This window comes from Arctopsyche grandis, chromosome 1 (genome assembly GCF_051622035.1).
Source record: "Arctopsyche grandis isolate Sample6627 chromosome 1, ASM5162203v2, whole genome shotgun sequence".
Lineage (NCBI taxonomy): Eukaryota > Metazoa > Arthropoda > Insecta > Trichoptera > Hydropsychidae > Arctopsyche > Arctopsyche grandis.
The window spans coordinates 8,421,677-8,443,381 of record NC_135355.1 but is presented as its reverse complement, the minus strand read 5'-3'; the positions used below and the strand labels follow the sequence as shown (position 1 = coordinate 8,443,381).

Here is a 21,705-nt window from a genome sequence, read left to right as displayed (position 1 = left end):
TATGTAATTACATAGAAAACATATATTATCATCATATAATATAATATTTTATTGACATAAAAATGGCTTTAGATATTTGTTAACGGCAATGAAAATTATAGTAAATTTCTATAATTCAAGGTCATACAAAAGTTACAATCGTAAATAATCCAATTCTGTATAAATAATTTAAAAAAATGAAAATGTCAACTTGTATATTTTTTCAAGCACTAACAGTTTCTATCAAATTCAGATTCTTATTAACATTTCCTTCAAACAGAGTTGCAAACGTTTCCGATTTAATCTTGCCGTTGTCTGCGACAGCAAAAGCGTAAAAACGTGAACGTCGGGTTAAAACAAGACAGTTAGTACTACGTGGCAAATTTACAGCTTTATCAGACGTAAAATGTTACAGCCACCATTAAAACCTTTCAAGAAAAACTCGTGTTTCCACACCAAAGTACGAGAACGCAAATAATTAATTTCGTTTTTAATTATATTGAGATGTAAATTTCAATTTATGTATGTATAATATTATAATATATTCGTAAATGGATCGATGAAATTTTATAAACTTAAATTTATGGTTAAAGTTATGATGGATGTATGGGGGGGTTAAACGGGCTAATCCTCCGGACAGATTTCGTATATCGGTAGCCAATCGGTCGACCCCATCTCAACGTAATAACGCTTGGCGCTCCCCGGGAGAGTGGCTGAAAGTCCACCCCTTCACACTAGACGTCTCTATTAATTATTAATTAGGAATTACTTCCATTCGACTAGTCTCGACGAGGTTAAGTTGAACCCCATTCAGAGGATTAAGTATTTGCGCCGGTTTTGAACTGATGAAGCTCCTTTTGGGACCCTTGAATGTTATCTCGGGCTTAAAATCGGGTCTACCATTAGCCAGCTTTCGCTAAAACAAACCAACCCCAATACAATTTTGCCGAACGAGCGTCAAAACTGGCGTAATACCATTATCCAGAGGAGAAATTGTAATATTAACAAAATATATACATAGTTATATACGTATTGATAAACAAATAAATATCTCAAAAATACAAAATTAGCCTCAAAGTAAGCAGTCATCATCATCTAATGGAGGAATCGAGTTTTTTGTCTTGCGAATCGCTTTAGCTAATCAACTGAGCTTAATTTTTCTATTTTTTTAGACCAAGCTTCATTTTTGATTTCTTTGATTCTAATTTTAATTTGATATGTGAGCTTATTTATTAATGTTTTCAATGCTGGATTTTTTGATGTTTGCCAAATTTTACGGAGTTTATTTTTACTTTTAATTAGATTTGCAACAAAGTCAGTTATCTCTAGTTTGTGTTCAATGTATTGTGTCTTAGGTATGTGAAGGTGTTTGGATCGAGTTATTGATTCCGTCAGGTGTATTATGGAGCTGTCGATTTCTGTTTTGTTTGTGAGTGTGGTAGAAGTTAGAATAGTTTGGTCATTTATGTACGACTTGAACTCTCGCCAGTTAGCTCTCCCGTAATCCCAACTATGCTTGATGATTTCCTCGGGTTTCCCGTCGATTGAGAAGATTATCGGGAGATGATCAGATGACAGGGTTTGAAGGGCATTTGGTGTCGATATTTTTGGGCAGTTCTTGACGAGGACAAGATCTAGTGTGGATGGTTGTGAGTTATTTGTGGGATAGTGTGTGTATGTATCCGGATGAAGTAAGATTGTATCTGGTAGTTGAATGTATTTAAAAAGAGTTGTGCCTTGTTGGTCAGTGTTTACGCAACTCCATAACGGATGTTTGGCATTAAAGTCACCAGCTACCACTACCGAACTACCAATGTTAAATATTTTGTTAAGATCGGATGCCAATAATCGTTTTTGGGGAGGATTGTAAGCGGATGCTACTATGTGACGGGTGTTGTTAATTGTTAGTTCGATGGCGGTTAGTTCTAAATTTTTTAGTGGCGGAGTTATTACGCGACAATGTTTAATTAAGGATTTTATAAAAATGGCAACTCCCCCTCCTTAGAACTTACATGTTTCATTTTAGCGGGTAGGATTTGCAGTTTTACCATCTTTGACATAGATGTTTAAAGTTGAAACAATACATAGGTGCTTGCTTAATTAAAGATGTTAAAATCATAAATATTTAATGAATATTGGCGAATATTGGGAAATATTGCCGAATATATGCTAAAATCACAAAATTTATAGATATTTCCAAACATTTCCAAAATTTATAATTCCAAACATAAGCAGGTTCAAAATCAAACGTTAATATTAAATAAAGGATTTTGATTTTTAAAAACTTACCGTTATTTAACGCATTAACAGAGGCTCAACGTTTGAAAAGATATGAGCCTTTTTTCAAAAATTTATTAAATAATATAAAAAACGGATCCACCCCAGATATACATACATATTTACATATTACACTTATTGATGGCAATACAAATTCAATATGAAGAGTTTTGTAGTGCTGCTCTAAGATCAATTTGGTGTCTATTTAATAATGTGGATACTGGAAGATATTTTTTTTATAGTTTTATATAGTTTTTTTGTCTTTGTATTTTTCTTCTTATATTTTAATTAGAAATCATTTTTGTAAGTTTCTATTATTTTTTAATTGTGCTATCTTTAAATTGTATTTACATATGCATGAAAAATTCTTCGAAATTGTCTTTTATTCGAAATTACATAAATTCTAATAAAAATAGATGCTAAAATTAAACATTTTTAAATGTTCTAAAACGCCAAAATACAAAATCAAAATGCTAAAATTGGCAAAAATAGATGCTAAAAATTCATGTCTCTAACTATGATTAGTAAATATAACAAATGGAAACCTTATAATTGTCCATTGAACGAAACTGTCGTTACACTCTAATTAATTACTCTATTCGTATATTCAACGTAGTATATATATTATACAGACTAATTTGTAACCAAATATCTACGAGTACAAAAGCAACCTAATGATTATAACTAAATATGTACATATATGTATGTACAATGTACATGAAATTATAAGATCTAATTACATGTCATATCTTAAATGGCTTTGACTTTTATTATAATGCATAGCCTTTATTATAAAGTTTTGAAAATAAATGACGTACACCTTCAGCTGTTGTGAAATTTACGGCAAAATTTAATTTCCCGGGTGAATCTGAAACACCATCGATGTACCAGCACTTAAGATAGCTTATCGTTCGACCGTGTACATCCATTAAGTTTCTAAAAAAGATTAACCCCTTTCACGCGCATACTTACGAAGCTGAAGCATAAAGCATGTACATAGATATATGTATGTAGTCCATTTTGGTCGAGTAACAAGCAATTTCTCACATCATTTAACCGGTCAATTAACCCCGCAAACTCCTTCGTTAAATACATTCAAACTCATACATTCCGTGCATAGAAAAAATAAATTACCGACACTTTTAAAGTGCTTCCCGATACCGACGGGTATTATTTTTTTCGCCCTCTCCGGGTGATCTTATCTCGGACAGCTAGATTGGATAGATTTCCACCGACATTTCTCTCCCTCGAGTTCTCTTTAATTTTTCATATCGTCGCTTGGGTGTAGCACTACACTATACCGAATAGTACACAATCGGTTCGAAGCGAAAGAACCGCAAGGGAAATCAGAATTCTTCCCCCTTTGGTTATAAAAGATATCGTCCGAGAAACGTACGACCGAACTGTCGCTTTTTTGGTTTTTACTGTCCTCACAGACCCTTCCTCTCCTCTCGTTCTCTTGCCACTCGACCCGAAAAAATATATAAAACCACTTTATGTCCTCTTCTCCGTATTTCCTACTGACTTTTGGCTATAAAAGTATCGAATATAATAAACAGCATTTGCAGCCAAACAAATACTTCATCGAATGACTGCTTATTAATCCGAATAGCAATCGTTTCTGCCAGCAAAAATCATCTTCTTCAATTGTTCAATTGACTATTATATCATCATCGTCATCCACAGCCATTCACCATCCACCGCTGGGTGAAAGCCTCTTTAACGCTCTTCTTCTATATTGAGGAACTCTTACATCTAACCCCACACATTTTTCTTATTTAGTTCACTCGTCACACTTGTGGCCATTATATTTCTTATACATTCTCTCAAGTACACTTCAATCACTTTTTTATTCACCTATCATCCTTTCTAATAGTTAGGTCATTCCGTGACTCACCATTGATATATCAATCACTGAACTCGCTCCACTATGTGAGCTGACCTTATGTATTTTTCATATGTACATATGTAGTATGTGTTTTTCACTTCTTCATGCCATTCCATACTTTTCTGAGAGCATTGGACTTTGTCTAGTATACCGGCTCAAATTTCGTATCCATGCGTCATTACTGGTAAAATTTTGGTAAACCCACCCATATATTTATATTTACACACTTATTTATGTATGTAGGTACGTGTGTGGCATGTATTTGTTTGATATTTGAATATTCGTTTTTAAATTATATTTAATCTTATAAATAAAATAGTATTTTTAATATTATAAAAACCTTAAAATAATATTTTCAAACGAATAAACAAATAATTTTCTTATTTTTTACATACATACATATATACATACAGGTAGTCCTTGACTTACGACCGAAAAAAAAAATTTTTTATTAATTAATTATTTTTCAAAAATTGATTGATAAATCTCAAGCGGATGTGAGTTATGAAAACGGGGAATTCTCTTTCGGAAGAAATGAAACATCGCAGTAGTTTTAAATATTAAGTTATCACTCATTCCTTTGGGATTCGTCACCAGTCGCAAACTCATACGGTCGTTACCGTTTGTTACATAACTGTTCGTTATAGTTTTAGGATGTTTATTTTCTCAATTTCGTGTTGATTAGTGCTCAAATTTTTATTTATAATGTGTGATCAAGAAACGAGATAATGACTGATAAAGAAACTCTTGTTAAAAAAAAGAGAAAGGTGATAGACTTAGAAATGAAACTTGAAGTGATAAAACAATATGGTAGTGGTAAAAAAGTGATGGAAAATTATTGGAAAATTATTTGAAATTGTCACATTCAACGGTCTCCAATATTTTAAAAGATAAAGAAAAAAATCGTAAAGTCGTTAAAGGGTCCTTGTCAATCAAATCTAAAATAATAAATAAAAAAAGACTCGGACCCATTCGACAAATGGAAAAATTACTAGTGATTTGGATCGATGACAAGATTGAAAAGCGAATTCCATTGCGTCTCTTAAAGCTCATTATTTAAACATTACATTTGCGCAAGGCATTGAAGCAATAAAAGAAGGAAAAACTTTTCAAGAATTTTGGAAAAATTATAATATCCTTCATGCTATAAGAAATATAGATAAGGGATGGAAAGAAGTTACTTCAGCATGTATGTATGTACGGAATATGGAAAAAACTCACCAATCGATTTGAACCCGTTTCTCTTTCCATATACGAAAAAGAAAAAAATGTCGAGTATGTTACTAACCTAATCGTACAATTTAGTGAACGTCTACAATTTGAAGTAGATAACGAAGACATCAATTAACTTCTTGAAAATGATTCAGAAGATCTAACCAATGCAGAATTATTAGATCTTGAAACTCAAATGGTTGCAGAATATTGCTGAAAATGAATCAATCACATCTGCGGAACCGCTGAAAAAATTTTTATTGAAAGAAATGACTAATGCTTTTAATTTAATTAATCAAGGAATACAAAAGTTTGAAATGATGGACCCAGACAGTGAAAGATTTTCAAATGTGAACCGCAGGATTCAAGAAAATCTCGCATGCTACCAAGAAATATATAGAGAAAAAAAACAGGATACTATAAAAACAAAATTAGACACATTTTTCAAAAAAACTCATACGACTGTATCTCAAACTGAAGATGAAGAAATGGATTGTACTTATGTGATAAGTGATGAGGATGTATAATTTATAATTAATAAGTACAGATGATGTAGATGTTTAATTTTTTTTAAATTTAAATATGAATTCATTTGAATTACTGCATTAATAAAAGTAAGTAAAATCACCGAAAAAACTATATAAATATATTCCTCGACTTAAGACGGAGTCGACTTACGACCGAGGTTCAGGAACGTATCTCCGTCGTAAGTCGAGGAATACCTGTACTTACATCATATGTGCCATAAAATATCGGAAGCGATTTAAATTTCTATCGGTGACCAAACCGCGCAAAATAGCAAAGTTTCAAACCAATCGGAAGAATGTAGGAATATTGCCTGAACTATTAAGAAAGTGTATCATATAAAAGCTTTGTAAAAAAAATTCTAAAAGGAGACGGTCGATACGTGTTTTTTTTAATAACCACAGGAACTCGCCAACGGCGTATCTGGCTAGGATTTGAACCCACGATCTATCTACTAGTATGCAATACCTTTACCAGTGCACTACGGTGTACATATGTATAGATACATACATATGTATCATATCATCAATGTCATCATTTTTCCAGGATTTTCTCAGAAGGTACTAATTTTTTGCACGTAACATTCTAATTGGCACTCTCCGAGGTCGAGCCATAATGAAAAATAATTTATTTAATTTTTATAATTAGGAAAAGGCCCCCACGGTGTGGAATTAAGACAACTCCGCTTAATGCTGCGCCCAACGCGGGAAGGATAATTTAAATTTAATTCAATTCAATTGTGAAAAAGCCCCGATTCACCTCTCGGATTTAATTTGTCCAATTCAAAACCTCGCGAGCAATCTTGACAGCTCAATTTCAAACGATATTATTATTGGAGTTCCTCCGAGCCACACTTATCGACATGCTGTATACACACTGCATGTTTATAACGTGCACCTTCTCAACCATACATACTCAAGAATACTTGTACAGACATACAGATATACATATGTATTCTCACTTCAGTCCTGTGCCCAAGCCGTTAACTTGCCGAACACACCAAAGAAGTTGGAGTACGGAAAATGGAGCTTTGTTACCTGACATTTAATAAAAATGCATACAAACGCTAGATCTGATATACTCATAGCAATAACATAAATTAAGAAATGTACATGGATAACTACTAACCATACTAAAATGAAACTCATGCTCATCCACACTCAGTTCACTAAGTGTTCCAGCCGTTCTTTTTCACTCACCCCTACCCAACATTATGTACATACATACATACATATATTGCAAATAAATCACTCATATCCTAATTGCCTCTTAACTGAACATAGTTGCAATTAGAGGCAATTGAATACATGCGAAGTGCATTTATTCAATTCAATATATTATATGTACATATATTCGTTGAAAGGAATTGCAATTGCGGTGAAGATAAATCATAAGTCAAACGTATCGTCAATTAATATTAGCTAAACATCAATTTGTGCTAGTATCTAATCTATAATTTGGAAAGAGACTTTGTATGTATCCTTGGTCGTCGTTTTCGTCGTTTTCGTCCGTAGATCGGTGACGTCATCGAACACGTGATTCGATTTTTTTTTTTTCGATCCATGGGCGCCGATTTGTTTTTTTCGTTTCAATGGATTCACCCCCGCGGGGGCGCAAGGCGAGTAGCTTCATGGGGCCCCGCCAGGGGCGCCACAAGGGGCGCAGCCCCGTGGGGCCCCAGCCTCATGGGGCGCAGCCCCATGGGGCTCAAAAGGGGGCGCCACAAGGGGCGCAGCCCCGTGGGGCCCCGAAAAAGTAATGAAACTACCGATGTGAATGATGAATGTGACAGATAAACGTCACCGTGTAATACGATGCAGTATTTTCAAACGTGTCTAATACGATATTTTTTCACGATCGTAATTGCGGATGATACCTTAGCTTATATTGATGACCAAAATGAGCAATATGGCAAAGTATGAAAACGATCGGATAAGAGATAAGGGATATAAAAATGACCGCTTACACGAAAACCATGTGAAACGTATAAGAGGTTAGTAAAAAACGGTGGCAAACCCGATGAACCCCAAGGGGTTTGATAACACTGAGCAAAAAAAATCACGTTTTCTACACACCGGAGCGGAGACATCAATATTTACTAAGTTTGACCCACTGAATTCGAATATGACAATAATGCTCGTTTAAGAGATATGAGCGTTTTAAAATATGTGCGTTTTTTACAGATTTTTGGCTTTTGCAGTCTTTAATTCAAAATGTATTATTGCCGTGCCAAAAATAAGTGTTGGAATCAATATTCAGATATTTTTTTCTATAGATTTTGATGTTTTATTTCTTTAAAATACGTATAATTAATTATCTAGTGAATTTTAAAAGTTAAAAATATATTTTTTTACGTATTTTCTCCCGTAATACTATGAGCTACATATGTAGTTTCACTAATTTTTCACTTTACCACGTTTCAATGGAAAGTGGAAATTAATTATGTTTTCGGTGGATAGATTTTGGTGACGCCTATTTTATATAGCACAGCGTCAATATATGTACATACATATGTATAAGATAAAACCGTACAATTTTGATAGGAGACGGTCTATCTAGATTGTTTAATCAGCAAGATCTTGACAGCATTTTTTTTTAATTTTTACCTTTAATACATTGCTTAGTCATATTACTTGAGATAATTGAATTTTTCATCTCATTTTATATCTGCTATACATAAAAAAAATTGTATACGGCAGTGTTTGAATTCCATTGAAGCTTCTGTTAAATGATCCTCAATACATTTATTTTTAGTCCTTTTCATAACATACGAGCATATATATGTATGTACGTAAGTTGGCCGATTACCAGAATCTGAGTAAAAATACACTAGGCTATCGAACTTTATCTTATTTTCTACACCTATAGTAAAATATTTGAGGAATGGAATTTTTACTCACAGGGGGTAGAGTATCTTTGAAGTTGTTAGCTGCTGCATAGTTGGTTGGGGGAGCTCTAAGGACAGGTAGACCAGCTCTAGCAGCAGCCAGGGCAGCTGTAGCAGCAGCAGAACTTCTGCCGCCGACGAGAAGGGCAGCCGCCCTTCGCCCTTGCAAGCCGCTGCAGACGCTAACCAGCAACTCTCCACTGAACCTGAAACAATAATAAAAAAACAAAACTTCATATATTGTTACTACGTACATTGTACATACATAGATAAAGTAAAAAATTCACATCCAGACATATGTATATTATATTATGTGTTCCGTCTTAAAAGTTATTATTTATACACTAAACAAGTCTTTGCGTCAGATGGAGAAGAGTCGTAAAGCCAAATGGATATTATTAATATGCCTCTTGTGCCACGAATATACCAACGGCATTCAAGCTTTGCGCAAATATAATGCATTTATTTTACGCATCCATGTTGAAACATGGACAATTTCTTACAAGTATGCGCTATATCGTACAATTGACTAGTAGACGAACTCAATAATCATATCAATTACCATCTATCATACTCGTTCTCAATCATTATTTGTGCTGATTTTCAAATTGGCCTTTAAAGATTAATTATTTTGTGTTATTTACATTAAATGAAAATGCTTTCTACTAACATCACGTACATATGATGTATGTATGTACGAGGATTCAAGGATTTTTCACGTATTGAATATTAATGAATGTTCATACCAACGTATCTTAAATATCTATAAGTTGATTTTTATATATTTAGTCAAATTTCAAATATGTTTGTTTAAGTACATATGTATGTATATTGTATATATACATATATTGTATTATATTTATATAGTGATTCTATCTGTTAAAAAATTAATGCATAGCATATTGAAATTTTTTTTGGGTATTTAATGGAAAATCTATTCTTAAATATATAATAATAGATTCATTATTTACAAAAAGAGGAAATTAAGAAAGTAAATATAGTAAATATATTTTTGCATAATCGTATATAAATGAAAATCCCATAAACTCTTCGGCGGCCATGACTGGTAATCGTCATTAGAAAGTTAATTCCTTAGCTCAATAAAAATAAAGAATTACTCGCCATACATTTAAATGATTATAATAAAATTTTAACCATTTGGTTTATTTTATATTCATTCACGATAAAGTTTTTTTTTTATGAAAATTTGATCTCACTGAAAATAAGGAAATGAATACCTTAAGCAAACGTTGCTATTAAAATTATACAAAAAAATAAACGAGTCAAATCTTAATGCAGTTAAAAATTACTGAATCTCATTTCTTAAAATTAATTTTAAATATAAATACGTACATAATTCGGTGTCCAGTCAAAATCGCTCGGTACGTAAGTGCCCCGACATAACCGCCCCGACTTCACCGCGCGAAGAAAGATTTTATTTTGGACATTCCCACAAAACTCGGTTGAAATTGATATTTTAATTTTATCATTAATTCTGGCGCAGTTTTATCAACGCGCGCTTTTGCTGGGGTGGTTTTGTCGCCGAATGGTTTTGTCTCGCGGTTTTGTCGCCGAGTGGTTATGTTTCACGGTTTTATCGCCTTGCGGTGCTGTCGGGGCCTTTATGTCAGGGCGCTTTTGTCTGTCGCGGTACTACATAATTCATGTTTTAAAATGTATACCTAATATTACAAGCTTATGCAACACGCTGCATCAATAATAAAAAAACACCAGTTAGATGTTGAATAAAAATTTTAAACAATATATTCTATATATCAAAAATTCTTAGTAGTGATATGATTGATTAAGTAAGCAGAAATCATTCCACTTTTTATTAAGTCCCACCCCCACTCCACGGAAAAATTCGCACGATAAGATCATATACAGACCGTTGCTCATGCGCAGCTTTTCGGGGAAGTGGGGGTGAGCCTTTATAAATCTATAGATAAGAAGCTTCCCCCACCATACCAACGAAGCTATAAAACAATTCGCAACATAATTAGAAATAGTCACTTCAAATTACCCATCGATCCATCGGAACAACTGACTGTTTACGGGCACATTTCGAAACGTCTCTGGAGGTGATTGTAATCGATTTCGTAACCACACGTAAAAGGCCCGGTTGACGATCACAGTTTGGAAATCGCTGACCTCGTGCAATGTTACGCAGCAACAGTGAACACGATTAAAAAACGATGTGGCCGATCAGCAAGAACGAACGAATAGTGTACAAGTGACCTGCAAACACTACGCTTTATACGTAGATAGAGTGCAAAAATTCGAGTGTTCCGATTGGGATTTTGCACATGCCATAGTATCGTCTGAATAAGTGACAAATTTCGCGTCGAAAATGGTCTGGAAAAGGCCCGAGGGCATGCCCTTTCCGGTAGTTTGGAAGAGGTTCGAAAGGAAGCGACCCGATGGCACCGTCGTCAAATTGAAAATACAGGACGGGTCGAAAGAGATGCAGGAAGACCTCATGGAATTCATGGTTAAATATTTTATGAGGGACGAAACCTTGAACAAGGCCATTGGTAATTACAAGAAATTACATTCTTTGAAATTTACCCATAACCGCTTCTGAATTGTATTATATAATACGCATAATAGTATAGTATAAACGGAATAATACCATATATACATATACATATAGGGATTATATGTGAATACTCGGAATTCCCGGTACATGCATACTCGAGACATTTGATTGGATCATTTTTTTTAACAATCGTTCCAGTTATCAATATCAGTTTAAGTGAGTAGTTTTGACTGTTTAACGGGAGTTCAAAGTCTCCATGCAAGTCGAGTATTTGTTTGACGGAAGCACTCTCTTTAAAAATTCGTCATTTTTTTTCATGATCCCGTTTTACTTACAATTTTCAATTTAAAAAAATACATAAATTGTATTAAATATTAGCACGACAAAATTTCATATTTTGATGAGATTTTATACTATGTAGGTCCAACTTGGGACATTCAAAATTTGCACACGTATGACACATTTAATGTTATCGGTGTAATAGTCGGACTTTATTTCCTGTGGTTTGTGATACGTAATTCAAATTATGTATTTAATATTAACGCATTAATGTAATCTCTATTAATCTTATCATCATATTGATATTTTCTTTTCCAATTGGTCGGACTTTATTTCCTGTGGTTTGTGATACGTAATTCAAATTATGAATTTGATATTAACGCATTAATGTAATCTCTATTAATCTTATCATCATATTGATATTTTCTTTTTCAATTATTGTGATATTTTTATATTTTTGCGTTATTTATATATAAATTGAATGTTTGTCTTTCTGTCTGTCTCGAATAGGCTCCTAAACCACTGAACCGATTACGATGGAACTTTCAGGATTTGTTGTATGCATGTCCGGGAAGATTACTGTGAAAAAAAATGGGAAAAAATCTCTCAATAATAATATTCGTTATTACGGTTTTACCGACGCGAAAGTATGAAGCGCCATTGTGTAGTCAAGGAAATGTGTTTGTTGGTAACCAAGATAACAGGTTGGTTTATGACGGCACGGCGTTAAAGAGACGTTACTCTACGGCGTTTAGCTCCAACCATCACTTGAAACGGGAACGGGAACGCAACGGGAACGGGAACGGGAACGGGAACGGGAATTGCATGCGTTATTGTGGCATTGCAACGCATGCCGGGTTCAGCTAGTAATAAATAAATATATACACACGTTATAGTTTAATGTATGATACATAGATTCATGATGACGAATTTAAGGACACCTGTAATATTTCTATGACCCAATCAAATAAATAAAACATAGAAAATATATGTAATAGGCGATAATATGTAATAGGCGACAATTTATTTAATCTACATAGTTACTTTTATATGTATTTGTAATCTCACAATTTGTTTTTATTTTATTCGTTTCCAAACACAACCAAATGCTTGTATGCACATAATATGTATTACAAACATACACATTTTCACTATACTACTCGTTAAACTTTTACGTAATTTAATAAGCGATGTGCTGTGTATCATAACAATGTCGATATGTAAACAAAATACCGGTTATTTACATATATACATACATACATATGTACAATGTTTCGTATCGCATATTTTGAAGGTCGTACAATAATATATTCTTAATTTTCGCCAATTTTTCTCTTCTTGTGTTGTTGTTATGCGGAACGGCCATTATAAGACTGTCACAGAACTCAAAAAAAAGCATGAACTGATGTTTTATTTCCAATAGGAAATAGGAGAGAGAAGCGGCAAATTGAAGACTCGTAAAAGTATATTTATTTAATGCTAAAGAAATGTATATCGTGAAATTTCCCTGGTGTTTCCCTAGCTCTGTAATGCTTCAATCAAAACTTTTCTTCTTGATCCATTTTTATCGTTTTTCCTTTTTGGGACGAAAATAATTTTATGGCGTTTAGCGACGCCTTTCGATTCGAAATAATCAAATATATCGAACGACAGTATATAATACCTACTTTCTTTACATATAATATTTATTTAATACACTATATCTCTGTCGCATACTTTGACCTTTTCCTTATCCTTTAATATCCGGTCGTAAAATTCCTCACTTTTTTATACAAAAATTTCATATTTTGCCACCGTTTTGAATAATAAATACAATAAACACACAAAAACATTAAGAAAAACTTTCCTCCCAACTGTAATATAGCAAAATTTATCTTACGAACCGTTAATATTTTTTGTACTTTACATTTAACAATGATTTTAATTTAATTCCAGGCATCGAATACGATGAGTTGGCTATAAAAGAATTTCATGAATTACAATCATCATATTTCGATCAAAATTTGATGATTTTATGTTTGCCTGACGATAATGTGGAGTACGATATGATCACAAATAGGCCTCCAATAATCGGATTCAATTTAATGTTCGTAGTTAGAAAAGATGCTGCACATTTTCCTAAAAAGGTCGCAAATAAAATCGTACCGATAATATTCAATCTTGATCATAATTTATTTTTAATTATTTTTACAGGTCAAATCTGAAGCTATGCAAACACTCTTTAAAGTTTTCTCAGAAATGGACGCCGTAGATGACGTTTTCGAGAGATACAAAGTAGATGAATATTTGGGAGACGCTGGACTATCCGTACGTCCCGATTTTAGAGGATTGGGAATCGGGCACGAGCTACTCAAAGCCAGGTGTGAATTTTTCTATAGAAAATCACCACAAAAATAAAAAAATGAAAATACAAAAAATACGTATAGAATACCAACAAAATTTAAATTTCAGGAATGAACTATGCAAAGCGGCTGGCTTTAAAGTTTCAGCTGCGTCTTTTACTGGTCTACCATCACAAAGAGCTGCTGAAAAATGTGGTTACGACACATATCAAAAAGTGCCGTTTTACAAGTTAGAAGAAATCACCAAAACCAAATATAATAGCTCTGCGGAACATTTAAAACTAATGGCTTATGTAGTCAAGTAACACGTTGATCACTAGGTGTCATTAAACGTCAAAGTCTATCAGTATCCAATCATAATGTTTTTAATAATTTATGATTTTATGTATTTTATAAAAAATAAAAATATAATACTAAACAAATAGTAAAGACAGTATTAAAGTCCCAGTCTTCATTCAAATTACGGCAAATAAGAATAAAAAATATTTTTTGTTGAAAAATGTTTAAGTAATTTACTATGGGAACATCTGAACAAAATATATGGTTAGCATAAAATTTTTGTGTACCTCAATTTTTCGTCACGTTATTGTATCGGTTTCCGTCATCTGAATGACTGTTGTGAATTTATCCCAAAACACAAATACTTGGCTGATATTTTTCTATTTCCATATTAGGACAAAGCATATACATATGTATGTACATATGAGCCGTTCAATGGCGTGCGGTGACTTTTCAACCATAATTTAGGACGTAATAAATTACAATAAAATAATAAAAGTAAATAACTTGGGACGCAACGTACGAAATATCAATCAACGAATCAAGCGAAAGTCCATAAATAAAAATGCGAATAAAGTCTATACATGCAAAGGAGATTTTGCTTCCAGAGCAAGTGTCGTGCGAGCGAGACGACTGTAGAGTTGTCCCACTCATGCGCATAGGCAAGAGTGACAGCTCACTTATGCGCTTGCGCAAAGGATTTGTAGAGAACTTCAGCATATACATATGGCGATACGGACTTGATGTGAAACAAGCATCGGTCACGCAGACGACTACGGCCTTTCAACGGGGATGCTCGTTTATATCAATTTTGGATCAGACAAAAGATCGTATATATCATAATCACGTAATGAAAAATAAATGTAAGAGAAATAAATCTAAGAAATTCAGAAAACAAACGGTATGAAAATATTTTTGACGTAAATTTTAAGGGATGCGCAGCATCCACAGCATCCATGGATGGCACGCCACTGGAGCCGTTATATTTCAAATCGGAGTAAGTCCACTTTTCTTTATTTCGAGAAATATCTCTCAAACCGTTAAATATATATTTATATAATGTTTTGCGTTTAAAAATATTAAAAATTACTGATGACCTGTGATACGTTTATTCTGCTTTTCCGAGATTCTGGACATATCGAATTAAAATAAGTGGTAACAATTTATGAAGTCAAACATAAATAGTGTTTTTGGAACTAAAAATTAGAACTTCTCCACTTTCAAATATAACGGCTCATATGTACATATGTACCCTACATACAATGTATTCGGTGCGCTCCGTTCCACTGACTTGAAATTTCTGGAGTCTCGTTTTTTCGACTTTTCGTCTGCTTGAATAGGAATTTTTATATTGTATACAAAAATGTATGTAATATCTTTAATATGCGAGACATATTGTGATTATTCATAGATTTTTAAGCTATAAACACACCGTTAAAATATTTAAAACGTTTACAAATCAATTCTTACTTTATATTTTTAATAGTTAATGTTTACATCGTAAAATAAATATTTCACGACGTAAAACAAATTTAGTTTATTTTTTATATGTACAAACACGATGAAATACACCAAAAACGTCGAGAAATTTCAAGTCGGTGAAACGGAGTACACTCAACGTATTATAGCAGGGTTTCCCAGACTATGTTCCGCGGAACACCCCTGTTCCGCTGAAACTGATTAGGTGTTCCGCGACAATTTGGAAAGGTTTTATACACTACAACACAATTAAAGATCTTCTACTTCATATTGAAAGGCGAGTGATGATTAACATCAACTAATGTTTATGGCGTCAAGTACCTACATACATATGTACATATGTAGGTACAGGCGGAAAACCATATGGGTATATAAGACTGTAATGAAGTTAACTTATCATTACAAGGAAAAAAAGTATTATAATTTTAATACGAGAGAAAAGAAATTGCATCTTTTGATAAAAAAAAATACAATTCTGCAACGAAGTCAAAGTGCAGAATGCAACTTTGTGCCTAATTAATGCCTAATATCAAAAAGATATGCATCAAAGTCATTAGATGTTTTGTTTATTCATAGTTTTATGTTTATATTATATTATAGGTTTATATTTAAAAAAAAATACTAAATAAAGAATATGTTTTAATAACATTTTTTTTTTAATTTTTACTAGTAGGAATTTCCCAACCTAAAAAATAAGCCAAGTATTCCGTTAAAATGTGTGAGTTTGCGAAGTGTTCCATTGCAGAAAAAGTTTGGGCAACCCTGTATTATAGCATTACAAATATTACATTAGAGTGAAATTTTATTAATAAAACTGTGTAAAATCTACTTGTGAATATATTCATTGATTCAATCGGTCCCATTTATTCCACTCCGCTGGTACTTTATTATCAGGCATGGATGTTTGTGTTCTAATGGAATTTTTTAGACAAATATACGTGAATGTATGTTTGCGTTGAACAACCCGAAGACGAAATAATCACATAAATACACATTTTTCAGACCGTTGTGAGGAAAGCGAAGAAAAAGGAGCGAATCGTGGATATTTATCAAGCGGTGTCACCGAAATGGAGTTTGGATTTCAGACACGTACTATCTCCAAGTTATGGGTCGTCGCCGGCTTTGTACTTCAATTTGCTTCAGAAGCACTAGGCATAAATCAAATTATCCGATAGCGTCTCCTAGTGCCAAGATCGGTGATGGTCCCATAAATTATCTCAAAGTGGAAAGTATCACCGGAACGACTGGAGGTATTGTTCCACGCACTCGAAAATGCTTAACGGCTCACATTCGCACATTCGGAACACATGGTACACACTTGTTGTGACCATATTTCCCAGGACTCAAAACGGGACGCACCGCAAGAAAAATGTGCTTGTCCCCGTCCCCCCAATATAAAAAAATGTGTTCCCTCAAATAACCAATAATATTGTCAAGGAATTATAATTTTTTTCAGAATGTACAATATTGGTATACATATAATAGAAACACGATACAAAAAATTAATATAGTCACTAACGTTCATGCACCGCAGGCTGATTTTTTTTTTGAACGTGTAAAATTAATAAACAAAAATCACTACAAATTTTCCCAAAAAGATATTCTCGGTTTCTTTTAAATGCAAAAATTTTATGGAACTGAATATTTCTTTATATCCATGATATACGATTCCAAGGGGAGAAAGTGAGACGGAGCATGTTAATGGACAGTGAGTACTTCGTACACACGCACGCACGCACGCATTAGACAATTAATTATTATATACGATTATAATATTTTACCAGACCGTACATATCTTTTTAATAAGAAAATGAAACAAGATTAAAATAATTAAGAATACTTAGTTTAATATTATATTTTACAATTATTTAAAAATAATTATGATGAAAATAATAGTGCAAAGCGATTTTTTTGCAGAAAAATTTAAAATGTATAACATAAAAAAATAATTTAAATGTTACTTTAAAATAAATATACTGTATTTAAATGTATATTTATATAATATTTTTTTTGTTTTTGTGTAACAAACTGATTTTGAAAAAGAAGGGAAAATATGGAAATAAAAAAAATATCGAATAAATAAAAATATATTCTTCTATGCATCAGTGGATGGACAAAACGGGACAAGTCAAACAATTTTACGAAAATGACGGGAAGAACGCAAAAAAAGCACTTAAAAAACGGTACTGTCCCGGCCAAAACGGGACGTATGGTCACCCTATATACATATACTACATATGACAGGATTGAACCATGAAGAATGTTAAGAATTGTGTAGAAACAACAAAAACTGATAATCTCAAAGAACTATCCTTTTTTATTATCGTTTCGTAGTACATATGTACATATGTACATATGTACATACATATGTATGTACATATGAACCGTTATGTTTGAAAATGACGGAAATTTTCAATTCCAAAAATAAGATTTCTGTTTGATTTGATTCACTAATTGCTATTACGTATTTTAATTCGATATGTCCAAAACTTGTAAAAGCAGAATAAACATATTATAGGCCGCCAGTATTTTTAAATATTGTAAAACAGAAAACATATGTTTATGTTTAATGTTGTGAGAGATATTTCTCAAAATGAAGAAAAGTGGACTTAGTGGACTTTGAATTATAGCGGCTCATATGTATATACATATATATGTATATGTATATTATGAAACGGGTCTGATTCAAAATCTAGACTATAGTCGATCGTTAACGTAGCGGGTTTAAAATATAAAATCTATGGCTAGCAAGTAATTATACCTACATATATGTATGTATATGTATGTAGTCACTAGATAGGCAGTTCTATCAAAAGTAATTATGTCTAACTAGTACCAAATAAATAATTACTTGTACCTATTTAACGATCATGGTTGAAACGGTTCCTCAAAATTGGCAAAAAATCATCTTTCCTGTTGTCACAAATCTTCTGTATTTATTGTGTGTATAATTTGTAAAAATTATGTTTTTACAAATTTTTTTTTTCGATCTTAGTGCATATCTTCGTAAGTCAAAACATCTTCGACAAACAAAAGTCGAGGATTACCTGTATGTGATTGTTGATGATCTAATTTTAGGTCAATCTCAAAAATTTATTTAAATTGGGCATGTTCTGGGCACTTTGGAAGGAACCCCATTGATTTTAATATATTTTCCATTTTGCGCACCAAAATAAAGTATCTGACGGCATCCTGTCATCGTCGATATATTGACAATTGTGGAAAAAATATTTCTGCTAATCCAAAGAGCTTCTGGAATTATATTTCATCACGAAAAGATGCTTCCAACAAATTTTCCACCATCCGTAATAATGATGATATTAATTTTGAAGGAGAATATGAAATTTCTCAAGCATTTGCAGAATATTTTGGATCTGTTTTTCACTCATCATCGTCGTATGTTCAGGATGCTGACGCTAGCAATATTTCGTGCCCTATGCTGATTATCGGAGAATTTTTTGATGCAGATATTAAGTATGGACTTGATCGTCTAAAGTGTAAAACTTCGTGTGGTCCTGATCTTCTCCCTGACTTTGTGTTGAAGGGATGTCAGAGGGGCCTCATAAACCCACTCAAGTTCATATTTAACCTTTCTTTGAAAACCTGTTCCTTCCCTGAAATGTGGAAAATTACAAAAGTAACACCAATTTTCAAAAAAGGCGATAAGTATCTGGTTGAAAATTATAGACCTATCTCTGTTCTTTCTGCACCAGCAAAGGTATTTGAAATAATACTTCATAGATATATATTTAATCATTGTAGCCAATATTTGATTGATCAACAGCACGGCTTTCGTCCTACTCGTTCTGTTGTATCGAATTTATTATGCTTTTCCAAAATAATAGGAAAATCTCTTGATTCTTCACTTCAGGTAGATGTTGTCTATACTGATTTTGAAAAGGCCTTTGATAAGGTTGACCATGGCATTCTCATTAGAAAACTTTCTAATTTTGGGTTATCTGGTAATTTAGTGCATTTTTTCACAGATTATTTGGCGAACAGAAAGCAATATGTTTCTTGCGGTATTCATAGATCGGATGAATACCACGCTTCATCTGGTGTACCACAAGGGTCCAACCTTGGTCCATTATTATTTCTTTTGTTTATTAATGATATTGGTGTGTCGATTGATTACTCTGGATTTCTCCTTTTTGCTGATGACTTGAAGATTTTTAGAACGATCAGTTGTCATTCCGACTGTGTGGGATTGCAGGATGACTTAGAATTACTATCTGAATGGTCTATAAATAATAATCTACCATTCAGCCTTACTAAGTGCCATGTTATTTCCTTCTCAAGGTCTCTTTCCCCTATTGAGTTCGCTTATAGTCTTTGGAACTATCAATTAACACGAACTGACTCAACTGTTGATTTTGGTATACTGTTTAGGAGTGACTTCGAATTTTCGACTCATATTTCAGATATGTGCTGTAGGGCTACCAAAATGCTTGGATTTGTTCTGCGCAATTCTCACTACTTCCAAGATCTGAATATAATGGTATTACTTTATTGTTCGCTTGTCCGGAGCATATTGGAGTTTGGGTCTGTAATTTGGAGTCCTACTGAAATTAAATTATCTCTATTGATAGAAAGAGTCCAGAAGAAATTTCTACGATACCTATACTTGGAAAAGTATGAGTATTATCCGTATTTATTTCCCACAGCGTTTCTGCAAGGTACCTTGGGCTTTAATTCTTTGGCTTCTAGAAGGATTGTTGCCATTTCCAAATACTTCTTTGGAGTTTTAAATGGAGTTGTTGACAATCCTTCGATTTTATCAGAGCTTAAGTTTTGGGCTCCTGAGACCGGTAGAGCGCTGCGTAATCGACGACTCTTTCAACCTATCTTTGCAAGAACGTCTACTTTCAAGAACTCGTCACTGGTGGAAGCTAGCCGGTTCCTTAATGTGATTGATGAGCATTTTGACCTGTTCAACTGTCATGTTGATGAGCTGGTTAGTTTCTTGAGATTCAATACGAGACTATTTGAATGAGATGAATGATTGGAATTTTTATTGCTTTTTCTTTGTTATTTTCTTTATATTTATCTTTTTTTTTGTAAGACCGGTGTGACGCTTTGGGGCAACCTGTCAGGTCACACTGGTCATTTTATTGTTGTTATTATTTTAAAATAATAAATTAAATTAAATAAATAAATAAATTTAACCAACGACGATTTTGGGCCAACTTTTGAAACCAGTAGCGTACAAAATATCGAAATAAAAATTAAATTAAAAAATTGAAATTAAATATCAAAATTAAGCTAACGAGCGAGATTGAGCTAAAATTAGATCATCGTTGATGTTTTGAATTACAACAATGTTTTGAATTACGACGATACGCATTACAACCAGAGAAATATTATAATTTCTCTGACTACGAGCGAAAAAAACCTTGTTGTTATTTCTTATTAACCCATTTGAACCCAGAGCTCGCGTGAAAACACATGTCCCATGTGCCCAGGACTATTTTTTCGTTTATTTTCCAAAATCTTTGAGTTATTTCATGGGAAATATTTTTTATAGGATAGGGATGGATAATTAATTGATTTTTCAATATTTTTAATTTTTTTCAAGGTGGTGTCGTGAACGACCTTTGGGGCTAATGAAACATGTTTTTTAAAATAATACAAAAATCATAATTGAGTCACATAATCAGTTATAATATTTTCTCACTGGTTATTTGTAATTTTATTGTTATGAAATTTATAAAATTAATTTTAAAAATAACAAACACGCATCTCTTCGCTAAAATGATATTTTCAAATCGCATAACATAACACACGTAGGTACATATATTGTGACATATACACATCGTCAACAAAAAAAAGGGTGCACCCTTTTAAAAGAAGAAATGTCATAAACGAGATTTTGGGTTCAAAAGTCGTAAAAACAAAATACATGAAGACAAAATAATTAATTATTATGATACGGTACAAAACATTTGTCATGCAATGGAATTACACAGTTATCACAAGCGGAAAACATTTTATTTTTACAGTGTCCACAATTTCTCCTTTT

At 32.9% G+C, this 21,705-nt stretch overlaps 2 protein-coding genes across 2 annotated transcripts in view; one reads left to right on the top strand and one right to left on the bottom strand.

Moving 5' to 3' along the window:
• Nucleotides 1-9,356, bottom strand: part of LOC143916663 (uncharacterized) — a 102,146-nt gene extending 92,790 nt beyond the window's left edge. Inside the window, exons 1-2 of the mRNA XM_077437866.1 lie at nt 9,331-9,356; nt 8,782-8,974 (exon numbers count right to left, since the gene is read on the bottom strand). Of these exons, the coding sequence (XP_077293992.1) occupies nt 8,782-8,974; nt 9,331-9,356 (219 nt within the window). The remainder of the gene's footprint in view (nt 1-8,781; nt 8,975-9,330) is intronic.
• Nucleotides 9,357-10,775: 1,419 nt separating this feature from the next.
• On the top strand, nt 10,776-16,327 carry LOC143920236 (uncharacterized). The gene is made up of 4 exons (XM_077443023.1): nt 10,776-11,302; nt 13,522-13,712; nt 13,780-13,946; nt 14,038-16,327. Exons 1-4 carry the CDS (start codon nt 11,119-11,121, stop codon nt 14,231-14,233), a joined length of 738 nt encoding a protein of 245 aa, XP_077299149.1. The 5' UTR covers nt 10,776-11,118; the 3' UTR covers nt 14,234-16,327.
• The last annotated feature ends 5,378 nt before the right edge of the window (nt 16,328-21,705 follow it).